We start from the raw sequence: 22,685 nt of genomic DNA, 5'->3' as shown, positions 1-22,685 counted from the left end.
ATGTATTTTGGGGCACAGAGACATGCAACACCCCCAGGGAGGGCAAAAATGTCCCACAGCCCCATGGAAGTTACTCACCTCTGATTTAAAATATCAAGAAGCCAAGAACAGTAAATTTTGGTCTTGCAATACAGTAAGAACATCCAGCACCATAAAATCACCAATTGAGTTTGATTCTTCCCTTTTCAGAACAACAGCACATGGAACTGAAATGTTGCAATACATTGTGGCCTGTCTTATAATCTTGCAGTTCTTGACCAATTCTGTTTCTCCAAGTCCACAGTTAAAAAAAACTCCCCTGCATTCTTACCAATGGAGCTTGATGTTGGCCCAATCTCACAATGCTCAAATAGGATGACAAAAAGATACAGTAAACAGTTCAGTTTATTCTTGAGTATCTTCTGTGTGACTAGTACAATTGTTATTGAGCAACAGCATATTAAACATACAGATGATTAAGACAAATAAAATTAACACATGATCTAAGTACTAGTGTTCATACGTTCCCTTCTTTTATTTCATTGAGAGGATACAACCAACAAATAGGCACTGGAAGTTCACACATTTGTTTTCACTTGTATTCTGCAAGACAGGCAAAAACAGGTTCTGTCAGAACATAAGGAAAGCTTGGTCTCTTCTCATATAACATGAGACAGAACTTTATCTCTCCTGAGAACAGAGGTATGTATATGGATTCTCATAAAAACCCAACTGCGTTTCACTTGGACTTCAAACATTTTCACAGGAAGTAAAAGACCTAGGTTTCTCCTTGTCTTCCAGCGAAGCTGGGAAGGACAGGCTTTTATTTTTCCTGGTTGGTAACACAATTATAAGTAAATCAGAGGTTATTGGCTTTTATCTCAAGACTCTCCTCTGCAAAGAGAAGGTATTTCCACTATGGGGGATACCATTCTCTTCCATCAAAAAACAACTCTGAATGGTCCCTCAACTTTTTAAAATCAATTTGAGGCAACAGCGGGTGAAAATCATTGCCAACACCTTCCATTTAGGATAGTGAGAGCTTTGGATCTACGGGACATGAAATGGAAAAGTATACTTGCACCCAAATTTTTTTTAACTCTCACTCTGTTTTATTTTTCAGGGAATAGGCTACAGTTACACCAAGTAGTGAAAAAAATGGTAAACAAGATTATATGAGATAGTTCTAACTGAAGGAAGGAATCTGCATAGACACACTCTCCACTTGGTTGTTTTGGCAAAAAGGAATATAAAGAATTCATTTAAAAAGACAGTAAGTCATGAAGAAATGTTGCCTATGTCACATCCATGTATAGACAATCAGGTTTCTTAATTTCAAGAGTAGTTAATAATAGCACATGATTAACTAATTAACATGATGATATAAAAACAAATTTTACACTTTAGCATTTAAAAATAGTTGAGTAAAAGGCAGCATTAAAAATGCACCGCTCAAGCAATTTATATGTTGGCTCTACCGGGATTACGGTAAACATGTTTAAAGCTGTTTTCAGTTACTATCCTGGTGTGAAGGTGGTTAGGGATCCATGTTTGATTCTCTTCCCCAAAAGCACTTTATGTCCAATTATTGCTTCTCAATAAGATGTTTACTCAGACATGTAGAGACGGTACATAAGAGCCACGATAATTGCAGCTATTGCTGGAATCGCCCAAGTACTCCAAAAACTAGAAGAAATGAGAAGTTATTGTCATACGACATCTAATATCTTCTAAAAAAAGAATGACTGAAAACTTAACTTCAGTAAATCCTCACCATATTTGCTTTCAATAAAGGCAGCAGATTGTAATCTGGCTTATAACCACACCTCTAGCCAAACACAACAGAGTACTGTATACAGTTAAGCAATGAACTTAATTCTTCATATATTGATTAATAAAGAATAATGAAGATGTCACAAACAAAACATGAGCCGAGAGAAGGCATATCTGCATTGAGTCAACACTTGTCACATAAAATAAAGGATTTTTCTTTATTGGACTACATCACTGCTGTAAACAAAAACATGATTTTTTTGGAGTTTCATGGTTTGGTAGAACAGTGGTGAATAAAATGAAGATTTTACTCATAATCTTATTTATGATGTTACTAATAAGAGATAATGGAAGATAAAAGTCTGGCAAAATATGATTAATAAAATTTACATTGGAGATAAAAAGGCAAGGAGTAATAAGAAGAGATTATATAAAGCTCTCAAAGTTATTCATAATTTTTTAAAAAATTTATATGAACACTTTTTTTGGTCAAAAATATCCAAATAAGTTAATGTTCTAAAATGTAAATGATTTGTGCATTTTAATACAACACAAGAGCCTAATGCTCTACTGGTCACTACTTGGGAAAAATATCAACCACTGAATGGTAACCATTGTGTAAATCCCATTGATTCAGTGGCCTTAGTAACTGGACTAAAGGCAAGGCTGTGCTGATGGATGCCTTTTTATTCACAGACTCCAATCCAGCAAAGGCTTCTGCTGAAGAGATGGGTCTTCTAGCAGTCTCTCCTTGCCCTGTCACTGCTGAACCCCTAAGAACCTGGTCCAGAAGGCCAAGAGACCAGCTGGGACAGCATGGGTGTGGTACAAGGGATTACAGAGGAAGGAGCATTAACAACCACATCCTTCCTTATACCTTCTTCCAGCGGAGTATCTCACAAGAGAAACCCTTCAAGGATTTCCAAACCACACAGACTGGCATGCTTGCAATCAGTGGAATAGCACATACCTGAAAATGCCTAAAAAATAATTTAAAAACTGAACCTTAGATAATATGCAATCAGTCCATCGTGTAGTTAATGTATATAATCCAGATAATCTATAGAAACCATTAGGTTGTTAATATAGTACAAGCAAAGCATTTATGTTAAGATAAAAAGCTCTTTAAGAAAGGAAGAGTCTGCTAACAAACAAGACAGACATGCGTGCCCACACACACACACACACATAGAGTCCAATGCAACTGGGCTCATGAAGTTTAACCCCTCTCCCTAAAATTGCTACACAGCAGGTTGGTGTACCCTGCTAAATGAGGTGAGCAGGAGTAGGTAGGCAACAAATCAGGCAGAGACACTTTACATGAGTGGAGCACTTTAGTCCATAGAAAACAGATTTTGGATCCCACCTTTCTCAGATTACATACTGGAAATGCAACAGTAACATTGGGTGAGGACAACCTATCCAGTTTTCAAAAAAAAAAAAAAAACAAACAAACAAAAAAAACCCAAAAGCAACATGCACACACACAAAGCAACATGTTGTTAATGAGCTAAATGTTAATATTAGTGAACTAAATGAGAGCCATATACCTTGAATTAGATTCAACAGTGGTCAGGTAAACCTCCTGCAAAACAAAGTAATTCATTAGCTACAGATTGTAAGTGAACCCTGTTACCTATTCTTCTTCTGACTAACTGGCTCATATAATAGCTGGCATTGTTCCTCTCTTTTCACTCACATTACTTTTCACATTCTGTGATCTCTCACCTCCCATTCATTTTAGCTTACTATTAACTATCAGTACTCACTTGCCAGTGGCATGGGTTACCATGTGCTCACTGGGGCAAATTGAGCCCCAGTGAGCACATGGAAAGCCATGCCACTGGCTTACCATGGGGCAAAGCTTTCCTAACATGGAACCACAGTTGATTAATGAAATGTTTGGGGATCCAACTTAAAAACTGCTCTGGCATAATATCAGCAGCATAAATTTCGCAAATTGAGTGAAATTGCTACGAGTTAAGATGTCAGCCTCCTTCATGGATTGCTGCCTTGTCGTGGCGAAGGGGCTTGAGTAACTCAGAGAAGCTATGGGCTATGCCGTGCAGGGACACCCAAGACGGACAGGACATAGTGGAGAGTTCCGACTAAACGCAATCCACCTGGAGTAGGAAATGGCAAGCCACTCCAGTATCTTTGCCAAGAATGCCCCATGATCAGAAACAAAAGGCTAAAAGATATGACGCTGGAAGATGGGCCCCTCAGGTCGGAAGGCGTCCAACATGCTACTGAGGAAGAGCGGAGGACAAGTACAAGTAGCTCCAGAGCTAATGAAGTGGTTGGGCCAAAGCCGAAAGGACGCTCAGCTGTGGACGTGCCTGGAAGTGAAAGGAAAATCCAATGCTGCAAAGAAAAATACTGCATAGGAACCTGGAATGTAAGATCTATGAACGTTGGGAAGCTGGAGGTGGTCAAACAGGAGATGGCAAGAATAAACATCGACATCCTGGGCATCAGTGAACTAAAATGGACAGGAATGGGCGAATTCAGCTCAGATGATTATCATATCTACTATTGTGGGCAAGAATCCCGTAGAAGGAATGGAGTGGCCCTCATAGTCAACAAAAGAGTGGGAAAAGCTGTAATGGGATACAATCTCAAAAATGATAGAATGATGTCAATACGAATCCAAGGCAGACCATTCAACATCACAATAATCCAAGTTTATGCACCAACCAGCATTGCTGAGGAGACTGAAATTGAACAATTCTATGAAGATTTACAACACCTTCTAGAACTGACACCAAAGAAAGATGTTCTTCTCATTCTAGGGGACTGGAATGCTAAAGTAGGGAGTCAAGAGATAAAAGGAACAACAGGGAAGTTTGGCCTTGGAGTTCAGAACGAAGCAGGACAAAGGCTAATAGAGTTTTGTCAAGAGAATAAGCTGGTCATCACAAACACTCTTTTCCAACAACACAAGAGGCGACTCTATACATGGAAATCACCAGATGGGCAATATCGAAATCAGATTGATTATATTCTCTGCAGCCAAAGATGGAGAAGCTCTATACAGTCAGCAAAAACAAGACCTGGAGCTGACTGCGGTTCTGATCATCAGCTTCTCATAGCAAAATTCAAGCTTAGACTGAAGAGATTAGGAAAAACCACTGGGCCACTCAGGTATAATCTAAACCAAATCCCTTATGAATACACAGTGGAAGTAAAGAACAGATTTAAGGAACTAGATTTGGTGGACAGAGTGCCTGAAGAACTTTGGATAGAGGCTCGTAACATTGTCCAGGAGGCAGCAACGAAAACCATCCCAAAGAAAAGGAAATGCAAGAAAGCAAAGTGGCTGTCCAACGAGGCCTTAGAAATAGCAGAGAGGAGAAGGGAAGCAAAATGCAAGGGAGATAGGGAAAGTTACAGAAACTTGAATGCAGACTTCCAAAGAATAGCAAGAAGAGACAAGAGGGCCTTCTTAAATGAACAATGCAAAGAAATAGAGGAAGATAACAGAAAAGGAAAGACCAGAGATCTGTTCAGGAAAATTGGACATATTAGAGGAACATTTTGCGCAAAGATGAACATGATAAAAGACAAAAATGGAAGGGACCTAACAGAAGCAGAAGACGTCAAGATGAGGTGGCAAGAATACACAGAGGAATTATATCAGAAAGATTTGGATATCCTGGACAACCCAGACAATGTAGTTGCTGACCTTGAGCCAGACATCCTGGAGAGCGAAGTCAAGTGGGCCTTAGAAAGCCTGGCTAACAACAAGGCCAGTGGAGGTGATGGCATTCCAGTTGAACTATTTAAAATCTTGAAAGAAGATGCTGTTAAGGTGCTACATTCAATATGCCAGCAAGTTTGGAAAACCCAACGGTGGCCAGAGGATTGGAAAAGATCAGTCTACATCCCAATCCCAAAGAAAGGCAGTGCCAAAGAATGCTCCAACTACCGTACAATTGCACTCATTTCGCACGCTAGCAAGGTTATGCTCAAAATCCTCCAAGGTAGGCTTCAGCAGTATGTGGACCGAGAACTCCCAGAAGTACAAGCTGGATTCCGAAGAGGCAGAGGAACTCGAGACCAAATTGCTAACTTGCGCTGGATTATGGAGAAAACCAGAGAGTTCCAGAAAAATATCTACTTCTGCTTCATTGACTATGCAAAAGCCTTTGACTGTGTGGACCACAGCAAACTATGGCAAGTTCTTAAAGAAATGGGAGTGCCTGACCACTTTATCTGTCTCCTGAGAAACCTATATGTGGGACAGGAAGCAACAGTTAGAACTGGCCATGGAACAACTGAGTGGTTCAAAATTGGGAAAGGAGTACGGCAAGGCTGTATATTGTCCCCCAGCTTGTTTAACTTATATGCAGAATACATCATGCGGAAGGCTGGACTGGAAGAAACCCAAGCCGGAATTAAGATTGCCGGAAGAAATATCAACAACCTCCGATATGCAGATGATACCACTCTGATGGCAGAAAGTGAGGAGGAATTAAAGAACCTTGTAATGAGAGTGAAAGAGGAGAGTGCAAAAAACGGTCTGAAACTCAACATCAAAAAACTAAGATCATGGCCACTGGTCCCATCACCTCCTGGGAAATAGAAGGGGAAGATATGGAGGCAGTGTCAAATTTTATCTTCATGGGCTCCATGATCACTGCAGATGGAGACAGCAGCCCTGAAATTAGAAGACGCCTTCTTCTTGGGAGGAAAGCGATGACAAATCTTGACAGCATCTTGAAAAGCAGAGATATCACCTTGCCAACAAAAGTCCGAATAGTCAAAGCTATGGTTTTTCCTGTCGTGATGTATGGAAGTGAGAGCTGGACCATAAAGAAAGCAGACCGCCGAAGAATTGATGCCTTTGAATTGTGGTGCTGGAGGAGACTCTTGAGAATCCCCTGGACTGCAAGGAGAACAAACCTATCAGTTCTAAAGGAAATCAACCCTGAATGCTCACTTGAAGGACAGATCCTGAAGCTGAGGCTCCAGTACTTTGGCCATCTCATGAGAAGAAAAGAGTCCTTGGAAAAAACCTTGATGTTAGGAAGGTGTGATGGCAAGAGGAGAAGGGGACGACCGAGGATGAGATGGCTGGACAGTGTCTGCGAAGCAACCAACATGAACCTGACACAACTCCGGGAGGCAGTAGAAGACAGGAGGGCCTGGCGTGCTCTGGTCCATGGGGTCACGAAGAGTCGGACACGACTAAACGACTAAACACACACAAGATGTCAGCACAGGCATTTGCTGCCAAACACCAAGTCATGTGGTTGATGTTCAACAGCAAATGCCTATGCCAACTTAATTTGCTGCCATCCACAAATTACATTTACACCAATGGCATCACACCATCAAGTGTAACTGATAAGATTTTGGCCATTGCAAAAAAGAGACGGTAAAGTCAGTGCATGAAAAATTGCCACTTCAGTACCCAAAGGATTGAACTTCTGAACTGGATTATTTTAAACATATCTCAGCACTGCAGGCAAACTGGGTATAGTGATACATGGCATATAAGAAAGCATGTTGGATAAAAATCAATGGTTTTCTTTTAATCAAATTGATTTAAAGCACAACTGAAATAACTATTTAAATTTTAAAAACAGTTTATTTAAATCATATTTAATTTAAGTTTAATTTAATTTAATTTAAGAAAGTCATTTGTCTTGGGTCGAACTTCTGGTCTGATGCCAACCTACCTAGCATTGCTAAAAAAAAAATGCCTTTGGTTGCTTCCTTCTTTTCACAGCTGAAAGACCACTTTTGCTTTGTACGCAAAAGGTCATGGGTTTAATCTTGGCATCTCAAATTAAAAAGAATAGTCTTCTAAAGTACAACTGCTTGAGAAATCACCTGCCAGTTGGAATAGATACTGAAAAGCTAAATATACCATTAGTGTTGTTTAAAGAAGACAACTACATGTCATAGAAGATGTTTTATTTTTCTGTAGTGTGCACACTCCACAATAATCTGAAGACTAGAGTTAGGAGTGTGGAATTTCCTGGTGTGGTATACTATCCTGCAAGATTTTGTAGAAAATAATCCCTTTGATGTTTCTGCAAATGCATTTTCAATATTACAGTGAACAGCTAAAGACTGCCAGAAACATCTGTTTTACTAATATGGGGCATTGCAGAACAACAAAATCCATGCATCAGGTGGAAGAACAGAATGAAATTACATTTTCCGCTGTTGGGAAAATAACACAAATAGCTAGGGAACGTGCTCAAGAACAGATCCGCTGGTTGCACATGAAGTACTGCGACTTACAGAGGAAAGATGGAGCATGGTTTATCCTTTTAAACCCAAAGTAGTAATTGCCAGAATGGGTACATGTTAGAATTGTTCCAACTTTCCTTTTTTTCCTTAGCACAACTTCCTGAGTGTTCAAAATGTGGTTCTATTTGGTACTTACTGTAAAAAAACAATAAAAACAAAACAAAAGCTATCCACTACAATGTAACACTCTAATTATGGAACACTTTCTCCTCTGGAACCAATTTAGACATCTTTCAGACACCAGGCAAAGACATTTTGCTTTTCTCAAGCTTTGGGACAGTTTTAACAGTCTAACTCAGCAGGATATTTTTTCCTTTTTTTGTTGTTGTGAGTGCACACCTGTTGCCATTTAACACTATTTCATATAGTTTATTATTTTATTTATTGTCCCAGGACCTCTTTTGGTAAAGAAAGTGAGACATACATTTAGTAGATTAAAATAACTTTTTTTTTAGAATTTGAGGAGATTCAATGCAGCACTACTTCAAAATAATGTCATCACATGTATAGCCTTGAAGTCTTCAATTCACTCTAAAATTTAGGAGTACATAGTCAGTGGTATTGGAGGTTCATGACACCAACATTCTCTACAGTTAATAGCCAACATGTCACAATTTGTGTATCACAAATCCTGTGCAGTATCTCAATATATCACAAGTTCTGCATCAATATAATTTGTGTATACTAGTTTTACAAACAGTTCAACCCAGCCAGCAGAGCAGTATGAAACAATAACCTTTAATGTTTAAAAAATATTCCAATACTGCACAGAATTAGGGAAGTATTACAGTATTTAACCCAATGCTAATACTGTAGTATTACTCCAATATCTAAAAGTGCCTTCAAGAAAAAGTTCTTACATTCTACACACCTAAGACAGGGATGGGCAACTACAGAAAGTCTTGGTGGCATTTTCTCACCAAGAACCCAAGAGAATCATATAACCCTTGCCAAACTCAGCAGCACAACAGCCACAGACATAAAAACTCCTGCTTGAATAACAATGTGTGGGTACATTTGTGGGCGCTCACACTGCATCCTGTTTTCGAATGACAATGTGGAGGCATTTTACGTCTGCTGGCACACCATCAACTTGAATTGTTAACAGCAGGAGCCATTAAAATGAAGTGGGGACTACTTAGCCCTGATTTAAGATATCCAACCATGTTTCAGTTTTAGTTCCATAGGCCAGATCCGAAGCTGTTTTTCTCCATTAAGATGCTCCTTTATGTACAGAAGGATTATCATACGCCTTAGCATCCATTGCTTAAGAGGCATAAAACGAAATTGTTGTCCCAGCTGCGCAAAATATACTTCACTTGGTCCATACTCAGATGTGTAAGAACTGCTGTAAAAGTTAACTAGTGTAGTCTTGTGTGGACTCTTGAACCAATGTTCACTAATGGTGTAACAGCAGCAGCTCCAGCCCCAACTCCCTTTTTCTTGTTCAAATGTTAAATAAATCAATTTCCAAGACAAAGAATGTATCTAAATGCTAGACTGGACTGAAAAGTTTAACCATATTGTGGATTTGCAAAATGTCCCCAAAAGTAAATAGATCAACAATCCAAATCTACAGACAATCCTAGGATCATTAACACATTAAAGGGCATCCAATTCATGTAGGGAGACAGAAAGAAAAGATTAAGCTACAATCCCTATCATCATTCAAAAAATCCAAAATCCTTAAGAGAGCAGTTGTAATTATTAGCTGGGTCACATTCATTCAACAAATTACAAACAGTACAGCTTGCTTAGAACCTTACAGAAGCTCCTGCCATTTCTAAACTGCCTCCCAAATATGACAAAATACAGGAATGTTATTAAAATGATAGAATGGACTTGGGGTTTTTAACACAGCCCCACTCAACCACTGGTATATATGTATGGAGCTCAGATGAAAAACAGCTCCACTCCAACCCGGGATCTATCACCTTCCAACATGGGGAGGTTAACAAGTCTGAAGAGGGACACCTCCGCTATCGGTAGAGGATATCCCCAGGAGTTGGGAACTTGAAAATTCAAGAGAGTGCTACAGACAGCAAGAGACCTCCTACCTCATATGTATCATTCCCCGTGTGCAATGTTCCCTCTAATTTTCCAAAGCACTGCACAGAGGCTTTGCCCTGTGTGTGCAGGGTTCCAGCTACAACCGGAAGAAAACAGCTGGCAACACTGGCTTAGCTGTGCACACCTGCACAGTTTAGAGCAAATGCTGCCATGCGTTAGCAGGCAAGGAACTAGGGTGGGGGGAGAGGGACAGAATTAGCACATGAGATTTACATGTGGATACAAACAACTAAACGGGTCTAACAAAATGCTTACGGGTGGCTTCTGAAGTTTTTCCCGGTCATCCTGAAAGGAAAAAAAAGAAACAGTAGTAAACCAGATTAGCCAGAATGCTGGAATTTACTGAGAATAAACCACTTTATAACACTGTGATCTTGTTCACCATACTAGTTTGCAAACATACACAAAACACAGAAAGGGCCATTTCAAGATCATAGTTTATTCAGAGTTCGGTGAACTGACTATTTTGAAGAACAGCTCCCAAAGTCCCTCACTCAGCACGGCTGGCTGTTCTATGTTCTGAACCACATCTTTTTTATATAAAAGGGTTTGCTGATAACTTCTGTCATACTTCTCTATTACAATTTATCCTACCGAGTTCATATTCCATTTGTTTTCAGAAAAGATGTACTGGTTCACTTCACAAGAGAGAACACAAAAGTGAACTGCACAATCCAGGCTATACCCTTTCTGACAGTTTCCTGTTAACATCTAAGCAATCAGACAAGATTTACTTTTTTAAAGTCCTCCAGCAAAACAGAAACAGCTAGGGAGGGATGCTGTACAAAGAACCAGTGGGTATAGCACTATAATAAAAATGATGACAACACACTGATAATTTGCTTCATCCTAGTTTTCAAACTGTCTTGATACTAGCAAAACATTATTGCTTTTTTAGATGGGGCAATGCTATAACTCAGGAATAATACTGTGGCTTTTAGGAATGAGTAAGACAGTACGTAATTGCATATAAAATTTCTTTTGCAAGGTTATGAACTTAGCACTTGCACCAAACACAACAATAAACCAAACATTGGGCAAGGACTAAGTTGCACACAAGGAGGTTGCACTTTAGCAGAAACACCAGGAGCACCTGTTGAAGAGAGGAAATCAAAGTATATGTTGTTAAACCCGTTTAGCTTTTGCTAGATTTAGGCTTAGTCTGGTAGTTTCACAAAGCAGCTCAATCCAGGATGGCACTTTTCATGATGGAAAGAGTCAAGCAATCCCCAACATATTTATCACCAAGGTTATCATCAAAATGAATTTCATTAAACATTGATTAGAATTTCATGAAGATAGTGGCTGAAATCCTATTGCTCAGTGTTGTTAGTCACACTTCATAGTGGCTGCTTGCTAGCACAACATTAGTTTCTTCTATACCCTGCTGCAACCCTCTGTATCCTTCCAGTAACAGCTTTGAAGGTTCTCTTGTTCTCCCAGAACTAACTAGTTTTAGGAATGCTCAAGGAGAAGGAATCAATCCTTCCCAGTTTCTCGGATAGAAACATCCCACTGGACCCTGACTGTTGATTACTTTCGGAAAATTAACCTACAGACACTGCATCTATTAAATACTAGTGAAAACAATTCCGTAAAGTGGGTCTGAATCAAAACTTAGCAGCAATCTTTAGAGCAACTGAAGTTGCAAACATTTTACATATTGGGCCTGGAACTAGCCATAAAATGATATGCATTCAAGCAGAAAGAACATACCACCCTGAACAAGCTGATCTCATCCAATTTTCAAGCTAAGCAGAGTCTTGCCTGGTTAGAAAGATGGGAGGCTGCCAGGGTTCTCCAGGCAGAGCTAGGAAAGAAGGCTACCTCAAACTCTGGAGAGCTGCAGCTAGACAGAGTTGACAATACTAAATCAGGAGGAATACTAGTCTTGAGTCAGGATAGGGCAGCTTCCTCTATTCCTAAATGTTTCTTCAGACAGCATCTTCCTGCTGCCAGAAATAATAAACCTGAACACAAAACACATTACTACTGCACATCCCTTCCTTCCAATTTCTGCATGTGCCAAAAATATAACTCAGGGTGTGAACAAATGTGCCTTTTCTAGCCTGATTTTTTTTTTTTTTTTTTTTGGCATATGACTCTGGTACACTCTCTGTAGAGAGCAACACAGCTCCCAACATCATAAACTTGGATTCCCCTGATCTAAATGATTTTTGAAGGCATGACAAGTATCCAAAATGGATGAATGAGAAATACAAAACTCCTGCCCGTGAACAGTTTACTCACTGGATGAACTTCTCCTATAATGAAAGTTTCAGACAATGCCCTGGCATCTGAGGAATGGCCAACATCTTCAAAATTTTCTGTAGCATCTCCTCCTGCTTGTTCCCTTAGGACTTCTTCACCACCTGGGTGCTGCAAGAGAACAAAACATGAGTATTACCCTCTATGCTTTGATGTAATTCAGCACTTTGAGAAGATGTCGTGTTGTGCAATTCTTGCTGTTCTACTAAAACACCAGTATTCCAGACCTATGTGGGCAGGGGGTGCTAGTCTAGCTTTTCTATTTCAATAACTAACCTATATGTGAAATGACAATTACATTATACGATCTGAAGAGAAACCAGAGTACATTAATCAAATGACAGTTTGGGCCTTGAATTAGGACAACTGCCCAAGCCAAACCCTAACTGCCAAAATGAAGAGCAACAGCATTTTGCTGAAATTGTTTTCAGCAGTATGACCACGCAATGCATGTTTATCCAGAGGAAGATACCCAGATGGTTCAACAGCATGGACTTCCACATCAGTATGATTAGGACAGGGTCTTAGTATTCTAAGGGTACTGCTTTATGATCTTTGTGTGTTCACAGATGGTTAAAGCGGAACACCACCCCTTCTTTTATAAGTATTGTCTTGTTGTACAAGTGGACTGCAGTGGCAAAAGATTGGAGCTGTGCTTCTGGACTGCACATAAATCTTCAATTTTGTTGGACACCTCTTTAAACTGTTATAATTATTATAGTAAAATATTAATATAAATGTGTGCAGGAAATGTAAGAATTTAGAGATGACAAACTTGGTGTTTGTTTGCTTGTTTGCCAATATGAACTGGATTAACTCTATGTTTTTGCAGGGTTTGGGGTACCACTCTACTCTCAATGCAGGTCCTCTCCTGCCCTACCAATGTCTGACCAACATCAGCTCCAGCTCTTGCTAGTTTTCTTCTTCGGCCCTTTGACTTCATCAGCACCAACAACTTCACTGCTGCTAGAGCCTAAACAAATGAGTCACAGCAACTATACGAGCTCCACACTATGCAAAGAGCAATCGTTCTAAAGGATTTGCTTAGGAAGTGGAAGCTATCTGGGCAATGTCACATTTCCTGATGGCAGAAGCACCCAGTGATAGTAGTATTTTAATTTTTCCCTACTTATTTCAGTCTAACTAGAACCAATGACAACTCATGGTGGAGAGGCTAAAAACAACTAGATTTTCCTTCTACTACAAAGTTTAATCAAGTTTATTCCTGCTGGCAGTAGACCCCTGCCAGTACACAACCATATAAATCACTCCAACCTTGAGATAAATCTGCCAATTATGATTTAACAATATTTAACATACAAAAGGGGAAGGATGAAAAATTTATGGCCAGGATCCTTCTATGGATTTACTACCACGATGTACAGTAATGGCTTAAATCATGGTAGTAAATTTCCACAAATTAACAAACTGCCTTTTACATGGCAAGTTGTGCAACTAGGAATGCAAGCAGCAACTCATTAATTAGCAGCAATTCACCACCATGATTTACATTATTACACTTATACCAGTGTAAATCTACAATATGATTCTGGCCAATCTATTACATGGACCAAAATGCTGCTGCATAAATTAGGTTTGCATCACTGGCAAAGGAAGATGATTACCCCGCAAAACGACAAATCTGCATGACGACAAGGTTTTGCAATCGCCATTGCGCTTCGCAAAACAGTGTTTCCTGCACAACAACGACTATTTTCCCCACTGGAACGCATTAAACGGATTTCAATGATTTCCAATGGAGAAACGCTTTTCGCAAGACGATGTTTTCGCTAAACAGCTATTTCAATGGAACGGATTAACATTGTATTGCAGGGCACCACTGTACAATTAAAGACTGCAACATTCTGTCCTGCAGCTTGTCTGACTCATACATAGTCCATTTGAACCGCTATATAGCTTAGTGGTTTAGGTCTTTGGCCGAGGAGCCAGAGGTTGGGAATCTGATTCCCCACTGTGCCTCCTTGACAGAGGCTGGACTCGGTCATCCAGAGTCCCTTCTAGCTCTGTAGTTCTAAGATTACGATATGATGGTGATGATTTCCCTGCATGGAAGCCATGGGAAAGAAGGAGGAGGTATTTAACTGCTCAAAACCTTCACGACCAGATGATATTATCACCAGGGACATTTTAGGTAAATAAAGACTTCCTCCTTCTGTCCCATAGCTCCCACAACATGGAATGGATTATTCACAAACTAGACAAACTGTAGGACAAAATGAGGAAGTTTGTAATCTCCAAAATCTTTCTCTGCTGGTGTCATTATCAGACTTTCATACACATAATTTATACAACAGAATTATGGCCATGATATTTTAAATGCCCCTCAACCTGATACTGTGCATATTTTAGCTATAAAGGAATTCAAAGAGATGTATGCAGAACTTGTTCACTCCAATCCTGTTCCAGAATTAAATTCATGCCAGATCTATGTGATGACTCCTATGGAGAAAAGCAGCCAAACTTCTGTAACAATTCAATAACAGAGAATTAGCAAAACCAAAAAAGGCATCATATTCTTACCAATAGCAGGCATGGAGAACAAAGCAACTTAAATGCAATACCTATGTAGGAATGCAATACCTATGTAGGACAACAGGGAAAAATGCAATGTTTGCAAATACACTGGTCAAAAATCCTGTGGTTTGACATAAGCCAGATAGTAAATTTCAGTTCAAACCTCCCTCATAAACAAAGTACTGTACTGTATTCTCACTGTGATTCTTGGGGAGGGGGTGACCAAACACAAAGCCCCCGAGAAGTGTAGCAAGAATGGTTTGATTACCTGGGAGGAACAGACTGGAAGTTACAATTTGGGTTATGCTATGCAATAGGAATTTGGCTGTAGTGCACTAAGCTAGCTTTAATCAACATACTGTTTTCAGATACACTGGACTGCAGTCTACATTTTTCATGGCCAGTATCTGGGGGTGATGGAGGTCATAGTACAACACATTTGGAACGCATCAGGTTGAGGAAAGTTGAATTGCACACTTTGGCATTGCTTCTTCCAGGAAAATGTAGGCAAAGTCCAGTTGTGTTAGCTTAAAATCTATCTGACACCTATTAACAAATAAAGCATGAATACAGCAAGAACCTAAATCATACTGTTCAGAAAATTAAACAATCTGTAAATGCCTTGGATACTTTCTCAAAAAACTCCACATGTTGGTCTCTTGCATAATGATTAAACTTGTTTCTTCCCACAAATAAAATACTTAGGTTAAGAAAATGACTGCTGCTTATGCACAGTGACTAAGCAAAAATATGCAGACCAAAGATTACATGTAATCACAAAAGCAAAAAAAGGTTAAGGGAGTGCATGCAGAACAGAGATTATGCAAGAAAGAAATGCAAATACTACTGACAAATCCTGGCCTTGAATCAGTTCTAACAGCTACGCCTGCAAAGAAATTGAAGCAAAGGTCTCAACCTAAGTTGACTGCTTTGAGATTTATAATGTGCTCAGCAAACAGAATCCCCAGAACAGGTTGGACAGCAAAACTCGCTTTCACAACAGTACAGAAATGAGTAAATATGCCATTTCAATACAGAGCAGTAATGTATAGCTACAAGGGAAAGTCTTTTTGTGAAACATTTTTAAAGAGAGCAATATACAGTATAAGGTCACACTACTAAATAAACTAGAACAAAACATGTGTTGCTCTATATTATGGGCATAATTCTGTTACAAATAATTATTTTTAAATGGGGGTTATAGAAGAACGTTAGGTCAAAAATCAATTCATTTTTGATATAAAAACTAGAACACAGTATTTGGCTAAGTAAACTTATGGTAAGGCCATAAGCAAAGACAGAAAAATTTACTGGGATGTAAAATGTGTTGAAAGGCAGTTCAAGAACACAATATGCCTTATTTTGAAGATAAGAAGCTTTCAGTCTATCAGATAGTATTGTAATCCAATTCCCAACATCCCCAAATATCGACAACAGCAAGGGAGGAAGGCAGCCACAACCCAACAACATCTTGAGGGTATTACTTGGAAATAACATGTTCAATTCAAGATCATACAAGTGGACGTATTAAGATGCAATAAGCATACAGATCTATTTTAACATATAATTAGTAAAGAGAACGATATAAAATGGCCAGGATTCTACTGATGTACACATAAGGTTTGGGTAACCTGCTGAGAGTAGCTGAAGCTACTAGTCAAGGTGCTGGCATGTGCCTCAATTACTACTTGACTGGACAACCAAGTTGTGTCCCCCGGCCATTATCAATTAGCTGCAATTACCTCTGGCAAGTTATGGAAACTTTGCCAGAACACCAAGAGGATTCCACCAGCCAATATGATTTACAGTGTAAGTATATATTCATAGAGAAAAAGGAAGTCATAGACAACCACATTTGCATAGGCAAGTCTTTGCAGAGGCAACATCGATGTCACATCATCATCATCATCATGTGCCATCAAGTCAATTCTCGTTTATGATGACATTTTCAGTTTTCCAGGTAGAGAAACGGAACACACAGGTTTACCATTCCCTTCTTCTGGGAGAGACCTGGGACTGTGCAGCTTGCCTAAGGTCACACAAACTGGCTCCAGGTGCAGGGGGGAATCAAACAGTGGGGAATCAAACTCCCAGCCTCTGGCTTTGTAGCTAGATATCTAAATCATTGAGCTAGCACTACACTGTACTAAAATTCAAAAACGTGTAGAATTAATGATTAAGTCCTTTTCCTTTCCACATACTCAAGTGCATGCCAAACCTTGGAATCCTAAGCATTCACTAGATGTATTTAGAGGGGTGATGAAACTACTTATCTTCATATAATAAATGGTTGCTTTCAGTGATTAACACGAAGACCAGTTATTTGGCCGATGTGTACTACAGCAGAGAGCGAAAGAACAAAAGATAATGATGGGAAATGAGGAGCAGAAATAGTGCTCCTAACCATTATTTTGGAGCATAAATATTAAATTCATCAGGCAGCTACAACTCCACAAATTGCGGTGCCCTGGCAACACAGATTTACACAATAATTACCAAACAGTTAGGGTCAAGTTATAATTCTGTACGAACAGAATGTACAAATGCCCCTGGCTCCTAATATATTGGCTGAAATCCTGTTACTTTGTTACAAATGTGGAAGGCAGACTGTGTGAATTTCAGTTTTCCAGCATGCAATTAACAAATTGTCACTGGGATTGGGGGGGGGGGGCTCCCACCGGCTTGTTTCATGTTTAATAATCCCAGCACCAATTTGTTAACTGTATGTTAAAAGGCACAAAAAATAACGGTTTGCCTTCCACATACATAATAAAGTAACAGGATTTCAGCTGCCAGCCTTGCATGATTCTTAGAGGCCAAGTACAGTAGTTGGTGGTTTTTTTGTGATCCAATAAAGGCATTTCTAAACCCAGAACTTTGCTTCTCCAAATGTTTGTGTTTTTAAAAAGAAAATGTTCTCTTTAGACTGGGGGGGGGGGGAGATTTTTTTTTAAACTCTCCCAGAAATAGCCATGATGTGTAACAGAGAGAAAAAAAAATACAAATCAGTATATGAATGCAAGTGACTTTTTAGAAGCCTCCTGATGTGCACACATGCCATGAATGAAAGCAATTCACACAAGCATAGCTCCTTACTTTACTACTATGCTGTTGCAGCAGTTTTTAATGTTAACTTTTGACCTGTACGCAATTCACGGATCAGGATGGTGAGAGACTGCACGTACCTGCCTCCTGCTGCACAGAAAAAAAACAGATAGATAAGGCTGTTGACAGAAAAGAGTCTAATCACATGAACTTTCTGTCAAAGCTTTTCATCAAATAAAACAATGCCCTGCTGCCTCCCCCACCATTCCCAAAAGTTAAAACCTCCCTTTTGGACAACAGACAGGTGTTGCTCTTCTTCAGAACTTAACCTATTTTATACTTTATTTTCTTGTTGTGTTTATCCAGGATTACTTCTTTTTAGTTTGCACAGGAGAACATATCACATTACTTTTTAAAGGCCTGGGTGTGTTCTTACTAATCACACCCACGCTGAACACTGAAATGATAAAATGGGATAAAACCAGTACAGGCAAGGAGGTGGTGAAGAGTAAGACATGCATGAGCAGAAAAACTCACAAAACATTTGCTTTATGAACTTCAGCTCTGGTCTACCCATATTTACAGAAGTATTTCCAGTATGAAAAGTCAAGCCCTTACCTCTCTTTAAAATTATAATCTTTTAGACACTGCAAGTGTAAATGGAAAGAGGATTATTTGAGGTGGAGTCAATCTAGGGAAGGAGATTATCAACAATACAAGTGGCAAAACATATGGTGGGAACATATTAATTGATTAATTTGAGTCCCTCAATTTAAAACACACTCTATTCTTAGTTAATTAAAATAACCCACACATTTAGACAAACATTACAGATTAAGACTTCCATGCAGTACTGAAGTCTTACTGGGCAAGTGTTTATATAAATACTCCTTAAAATTGATACAGTATTACCTTAATCTATGATTCCACAATGAATAGAAGATTGATGGTTTGCAGCTGAATTTTTTTCTTCATTTTTTAAGGTTGCCAGTTACTGACATTTTCAAACAACTTTTGATAAGCTTCTGGGTAACCCTAAGATTCCCCCAAACAAATCTTGAAAGTGACATCAGATGAAGTCACAAAACATGAACATCAGTCCACCCCAGAATGTCATGGACACGTCTGTTTTTTGGAGTAGGGCAAAACACATACTAAGATTCCTGCCCCCATTCCTTTAAGCAACTATGGATATGTTATGCATCATGTTACAGCTATGCTACACATAAAACTTTTGTAAAATTACAAGATCTTACAACTAGAAAGTTCTTTTAGTAGGAAATGAATTGCATATGGTCCAGTATATGAGTATCAGGTAAACAGACTTTATGGTAGCAGTTATATTCAACATTAGAAGGAGTTCAGGCATTGTAATTTACTGGGCAAAAGTATAAACAAATAAATTTATTCTAGCTAAAGCACGAGGAGGATGTATGGAAGTGAGAGCTGGATCATAAAGAAGGCTGACCACCGAAGAATGGATGCTTTTGAATTGTGGTGCTGGAGGAGACTCTTGAGAGACGCCTGGACTGCAAAGAGAACAAACCTATCCATTTTGAAGGAAATCAACCCTGAGTGCTCACTGGTTGTTTGCAGAGGAAGCACAGAATCCTGTTGTACTATCCTGAAATTTAGAATAGGATTTCACTCTAGTGCCAGTTTTTCCTTTCACGTGTATAGTGCAGTTGCATTAAGCAGGGAGGTCATATTGTGGGATAAGGTGGAGAAAGTCTAGATTTGTCAGTGTGCCTGCAACACTGCAGTCCTTCAGATCCTGAAGCTGAGGCTCCAACACTTTGGCCATCTGATGGGAAGAGAAGACTCATTGGAAAAGACCCTGATGCTGGGAAAGTGTAAAAGCAAGAGAAGGGGACTGCAGAGGACGAGATGGATGGACAGTGTCATCAAAGCTAACAACATGAATTTGACCAAACTCCGGGAGGCAGTGGAAGACAGGAGGGCCTGGCGTGCTCTGGTCCATGGGGGTCACAAAGAGTAGGACACGACTAAAGAATTTTTAAAAAAAAAAAAAAAAGCAGGAGACCTGTACCAATATAACAATACTGTAGGAAAGCTGGCTAGATAGCTTAGTGGTTTAGATATCTGGCTGTAGAACCTGAAGTTGGGAGTTCAATTCCCTATGGTGCCTCCTGGAAGTACAGCCAGTCTATGTGGGGAAATTGCAGTTGCAGGGGAACACTCCTCAGAAGGATATGGTAAACCACTTCTGAATATTCTGTACCTGAAAAACCATGAAAAAGATTAGCATAAATCAGAATTTATATGACAGCACAGGATGATTATTATATGCTTGGTGGAATCTCATAGGCACATGTTGCACCTGATTGCTGTGTAGAATGTTTGCAGACATCTTTACTCTCAAAAACTGAAGGACTGCAGTGTTGCAGGTACACTGACAAATCTAGACTTTCTCCACCTTATCCCACAATATGACCTCCCTGCTTAATGCAACTGCACTATACACGTGGAAGGAAAAACTGGCACTCGAGTGAAATCCTATTCTAAATTTCAGGATAGTACAACAGGATTCTGTGCTTCCTCTGCAAACAACCCAACATATACACCATATAGAATGAACAGGCCAATTGGCTGAGACAGTTAATCCTGGGGCAGAAAACAGCATACTAACTCAAAACAAATATTCGATTACTGTTCAACAACTAGCTCAGAAATACTTTCCACCCCTTAAAACCCCAGCTTTTCTGATGCAGTAGCTGAAGTACTAATATGTTGCAAATGTTTACACTGAAAACCTGAAGTATAATACACTTTTTTTAAAAAAAGTATTTGCTACAAAAGACTCGGGATCAGTACTATATTGGTGACATGCCAATGAGAAAGTTTCAGTGCAAATGTATAGCTTCTCCTAAAGCTGGCTTTTGACCAACGGGAGGCAGTGGAAGACAGGAGGACCTGGCGTGTTCTGGTCCATGGGGTCACGAAGAGTCGGACACGACTAAATAACAAACAACAAAAAGCTGAATGGTTTCGGACCTGGCTGCAGAAGCCAGAGGTTGGAAATGAATTCCCCACTCTGCCTCCTGTGAATACAGCCACTGGGGAATTAATTTCCAACCTCTGGCTTCTGCAGCCAGGTCCGAAACCAGCCAGCTTTTTGTTGTTTGCTGTTTAGTCATTTAGTCGTGTCCAACTCTTCGTGACCCCAAGCTGTGCAGTCCCAGGATACCCCTAGAATGGAATGGTAAACCACTTCTGATTATTCTCTATGTGGAAAACCCTGAAAAAGGTTGTCATAAGTGACTTCAGAACTGGTTTGATGGCGTCATCGCTGTTTAGTCGTGTCCGACTCTTCGTGACCCCATGGACCAGAGCACGCCAGGCCCTCCTATCTTCTACTGCCTCCCGGAGTTGGGTCAGATTCATGTTGGTTGCTTCGCAGACACTGTCCAGCCATCTCATCCTCTGTCATCCCCTTCTCCTCCTGCCTTGATGGCACATTATTGCTACAGTATTATTAAACTGTCACTTCCCAGATATTTTGACTACAACTTACATCATCCTGACCAACTATTAGTCACTGAAAGTTGACTATTCTGAGTAAGCTAACTAATCATCACAGAATATTAATCAGCTACAGTATTTCCAGATAGGTATAGAGAGCATTCAGCGCTTATTCTTGAACATCTGATAAGTATAAAATATGCTGCTCAACAGATAAGGCCTGAAAGCATCTGATTACAAGATTTCCTAGCAGAGAAATCCAAACATGCAGTGACCCTGCCCTTCCCCCGTTTAAACTGTCTAATTCCCCCATAGCCCCCCTTATTAGGTACTTACTTGTGCATTAAAATGTTACTTTTCAACAAAGGTTCTATCGGAAATGAAGACTATATATGTTGACCTTTTCCGATTTTTAAAAAAAACACACGTAAAGGAACACAAAAACAAACAACAGACACTTTAAAAAAAAAGACAGGGAAGCAGTGCTTTAATAAAAATTTCAAAAGGGATATGAAAGGAATAGCTCTTTAATCTTTGAACCAGTGCCAACTCGCGAGTCGCAGGCTCTTTTACAAGCCTTGCTCTCCCCATCAAGCACGTCTCCAGCCTGCAGATTCTTGCAGACCTAAGTTATTTAGAGCCCCTTTATCAACATTCCCAAAAAAAGATTTAAATCTCCTGCGAACTTCCCCGGGGGGGGGGGATCTACACACCTCCTCGAGGAACTTGGTGAGGTCATAGACGCGGTTGTGCAAAATGATCCAAGTGCTCTGGCTGTGGTTCTTCTGCTTGATCTCCTCCAGCGTATAGTAACGGCCCCGCCACGACTCGTTCCCACACTTGTTCTCGCCGCCCGTCTCCGCCATCGCCGCTGCCTCTCCGCTTCCCTTCTCTTTCGCCTTACCCTGGATTGCAAACAACCAGCCCAACCCCGAGCGCACTCGCGGCCGCTGCCAGACACTCACTGTACCGATCTCAGTGGAAGTGGAACTTCTGTCCCAGCAAGCCTCTTACCACCGCCGCGCACGCGCAGTTGAGGTCTTCGGGCTGACGACAGGGTCAGAACGCAGCGCCCTCTCCTGACGGCAGAAAGGAGGGGCAACGGAACGCTTGCTTGCTTCTCATTGGGCCTCGTGGGACGCTTTCGCCATTCTTTTGACAGCGCGAATACGAGGCGCGCGCGCCGGGTTCCAAGAAACTTGCAGGCTGTCCTCTTTCGATAAAGAAAGCTGGGATGGCGGAATGGAGTCAGCGGGGGTTATCTGCGC

At 40.1% G+C, this 22,685-nt stretch overlaps 1 protein-coding gene and 1 long non-coding RNA gene across 2 annotated transcripts; both read right to left on the bottom strand.

Moving 5' to 3' along the window:
• Nucleotides 1-366: 366 nt before the first annotated feature.
• On the bottom strand, nt 367-22,444 carry CYB5A (cytochrome b5 type A). Its single transcript, XM_020801807.3, has 5 exons — nt 22,131-22,444; nt 12,337-12,465; nt 10,342-10,371; nt 3,303-3,337; nt 367-1,665 (listed from the first exon to the last, which is right to left on the bottom strand). Exons 1-5 carry the CDS (start codon nt 22,281-22,283, stop codon nt 1,587-1,589), a joined length of 426 nt encoding a protein of 141 aa, XP_020657466.1. The 5' UTR covers nt 22,284-22,444; the 3' UTR covers nt 367-1,586.
• Nucleotides 3,605-7,457, bottom strand: LOC144589249 (uncharacterized). The gene is made up of 2 exons (XR_013545274.1): nt 6,974-7,457; nt 3,605-3,745 (listed from the first exon to the last, which is right to left on the bottom strand). It is a non-coding gene; the product is annotated as an uncharacterized LOC144589249 (long non-coding RNA).
• Nucleotides 22,445-22,685: the final 241 nt, after the last annotated feature.

This window comes from Pogona vitticeps, chromosome 4 (assembly GCF_051106095.1).
Source record: "Pogona vitticeps strain Pit_001003342236 chromosome 4, PviZW2.1, whole genome shotgun sequence".
NCBI classification, from domain to species: Eukaryota; Metazoa; Chordata; class Lepidosauria; order Squamata; family Agamidae; genus Pogona; species Pogona vitticeps.
The sequence above is the reverse complement of the archived record's forward strand: the minus strand, read 5'-3'. Positions and strand labels throughout refer to the sequence as shown.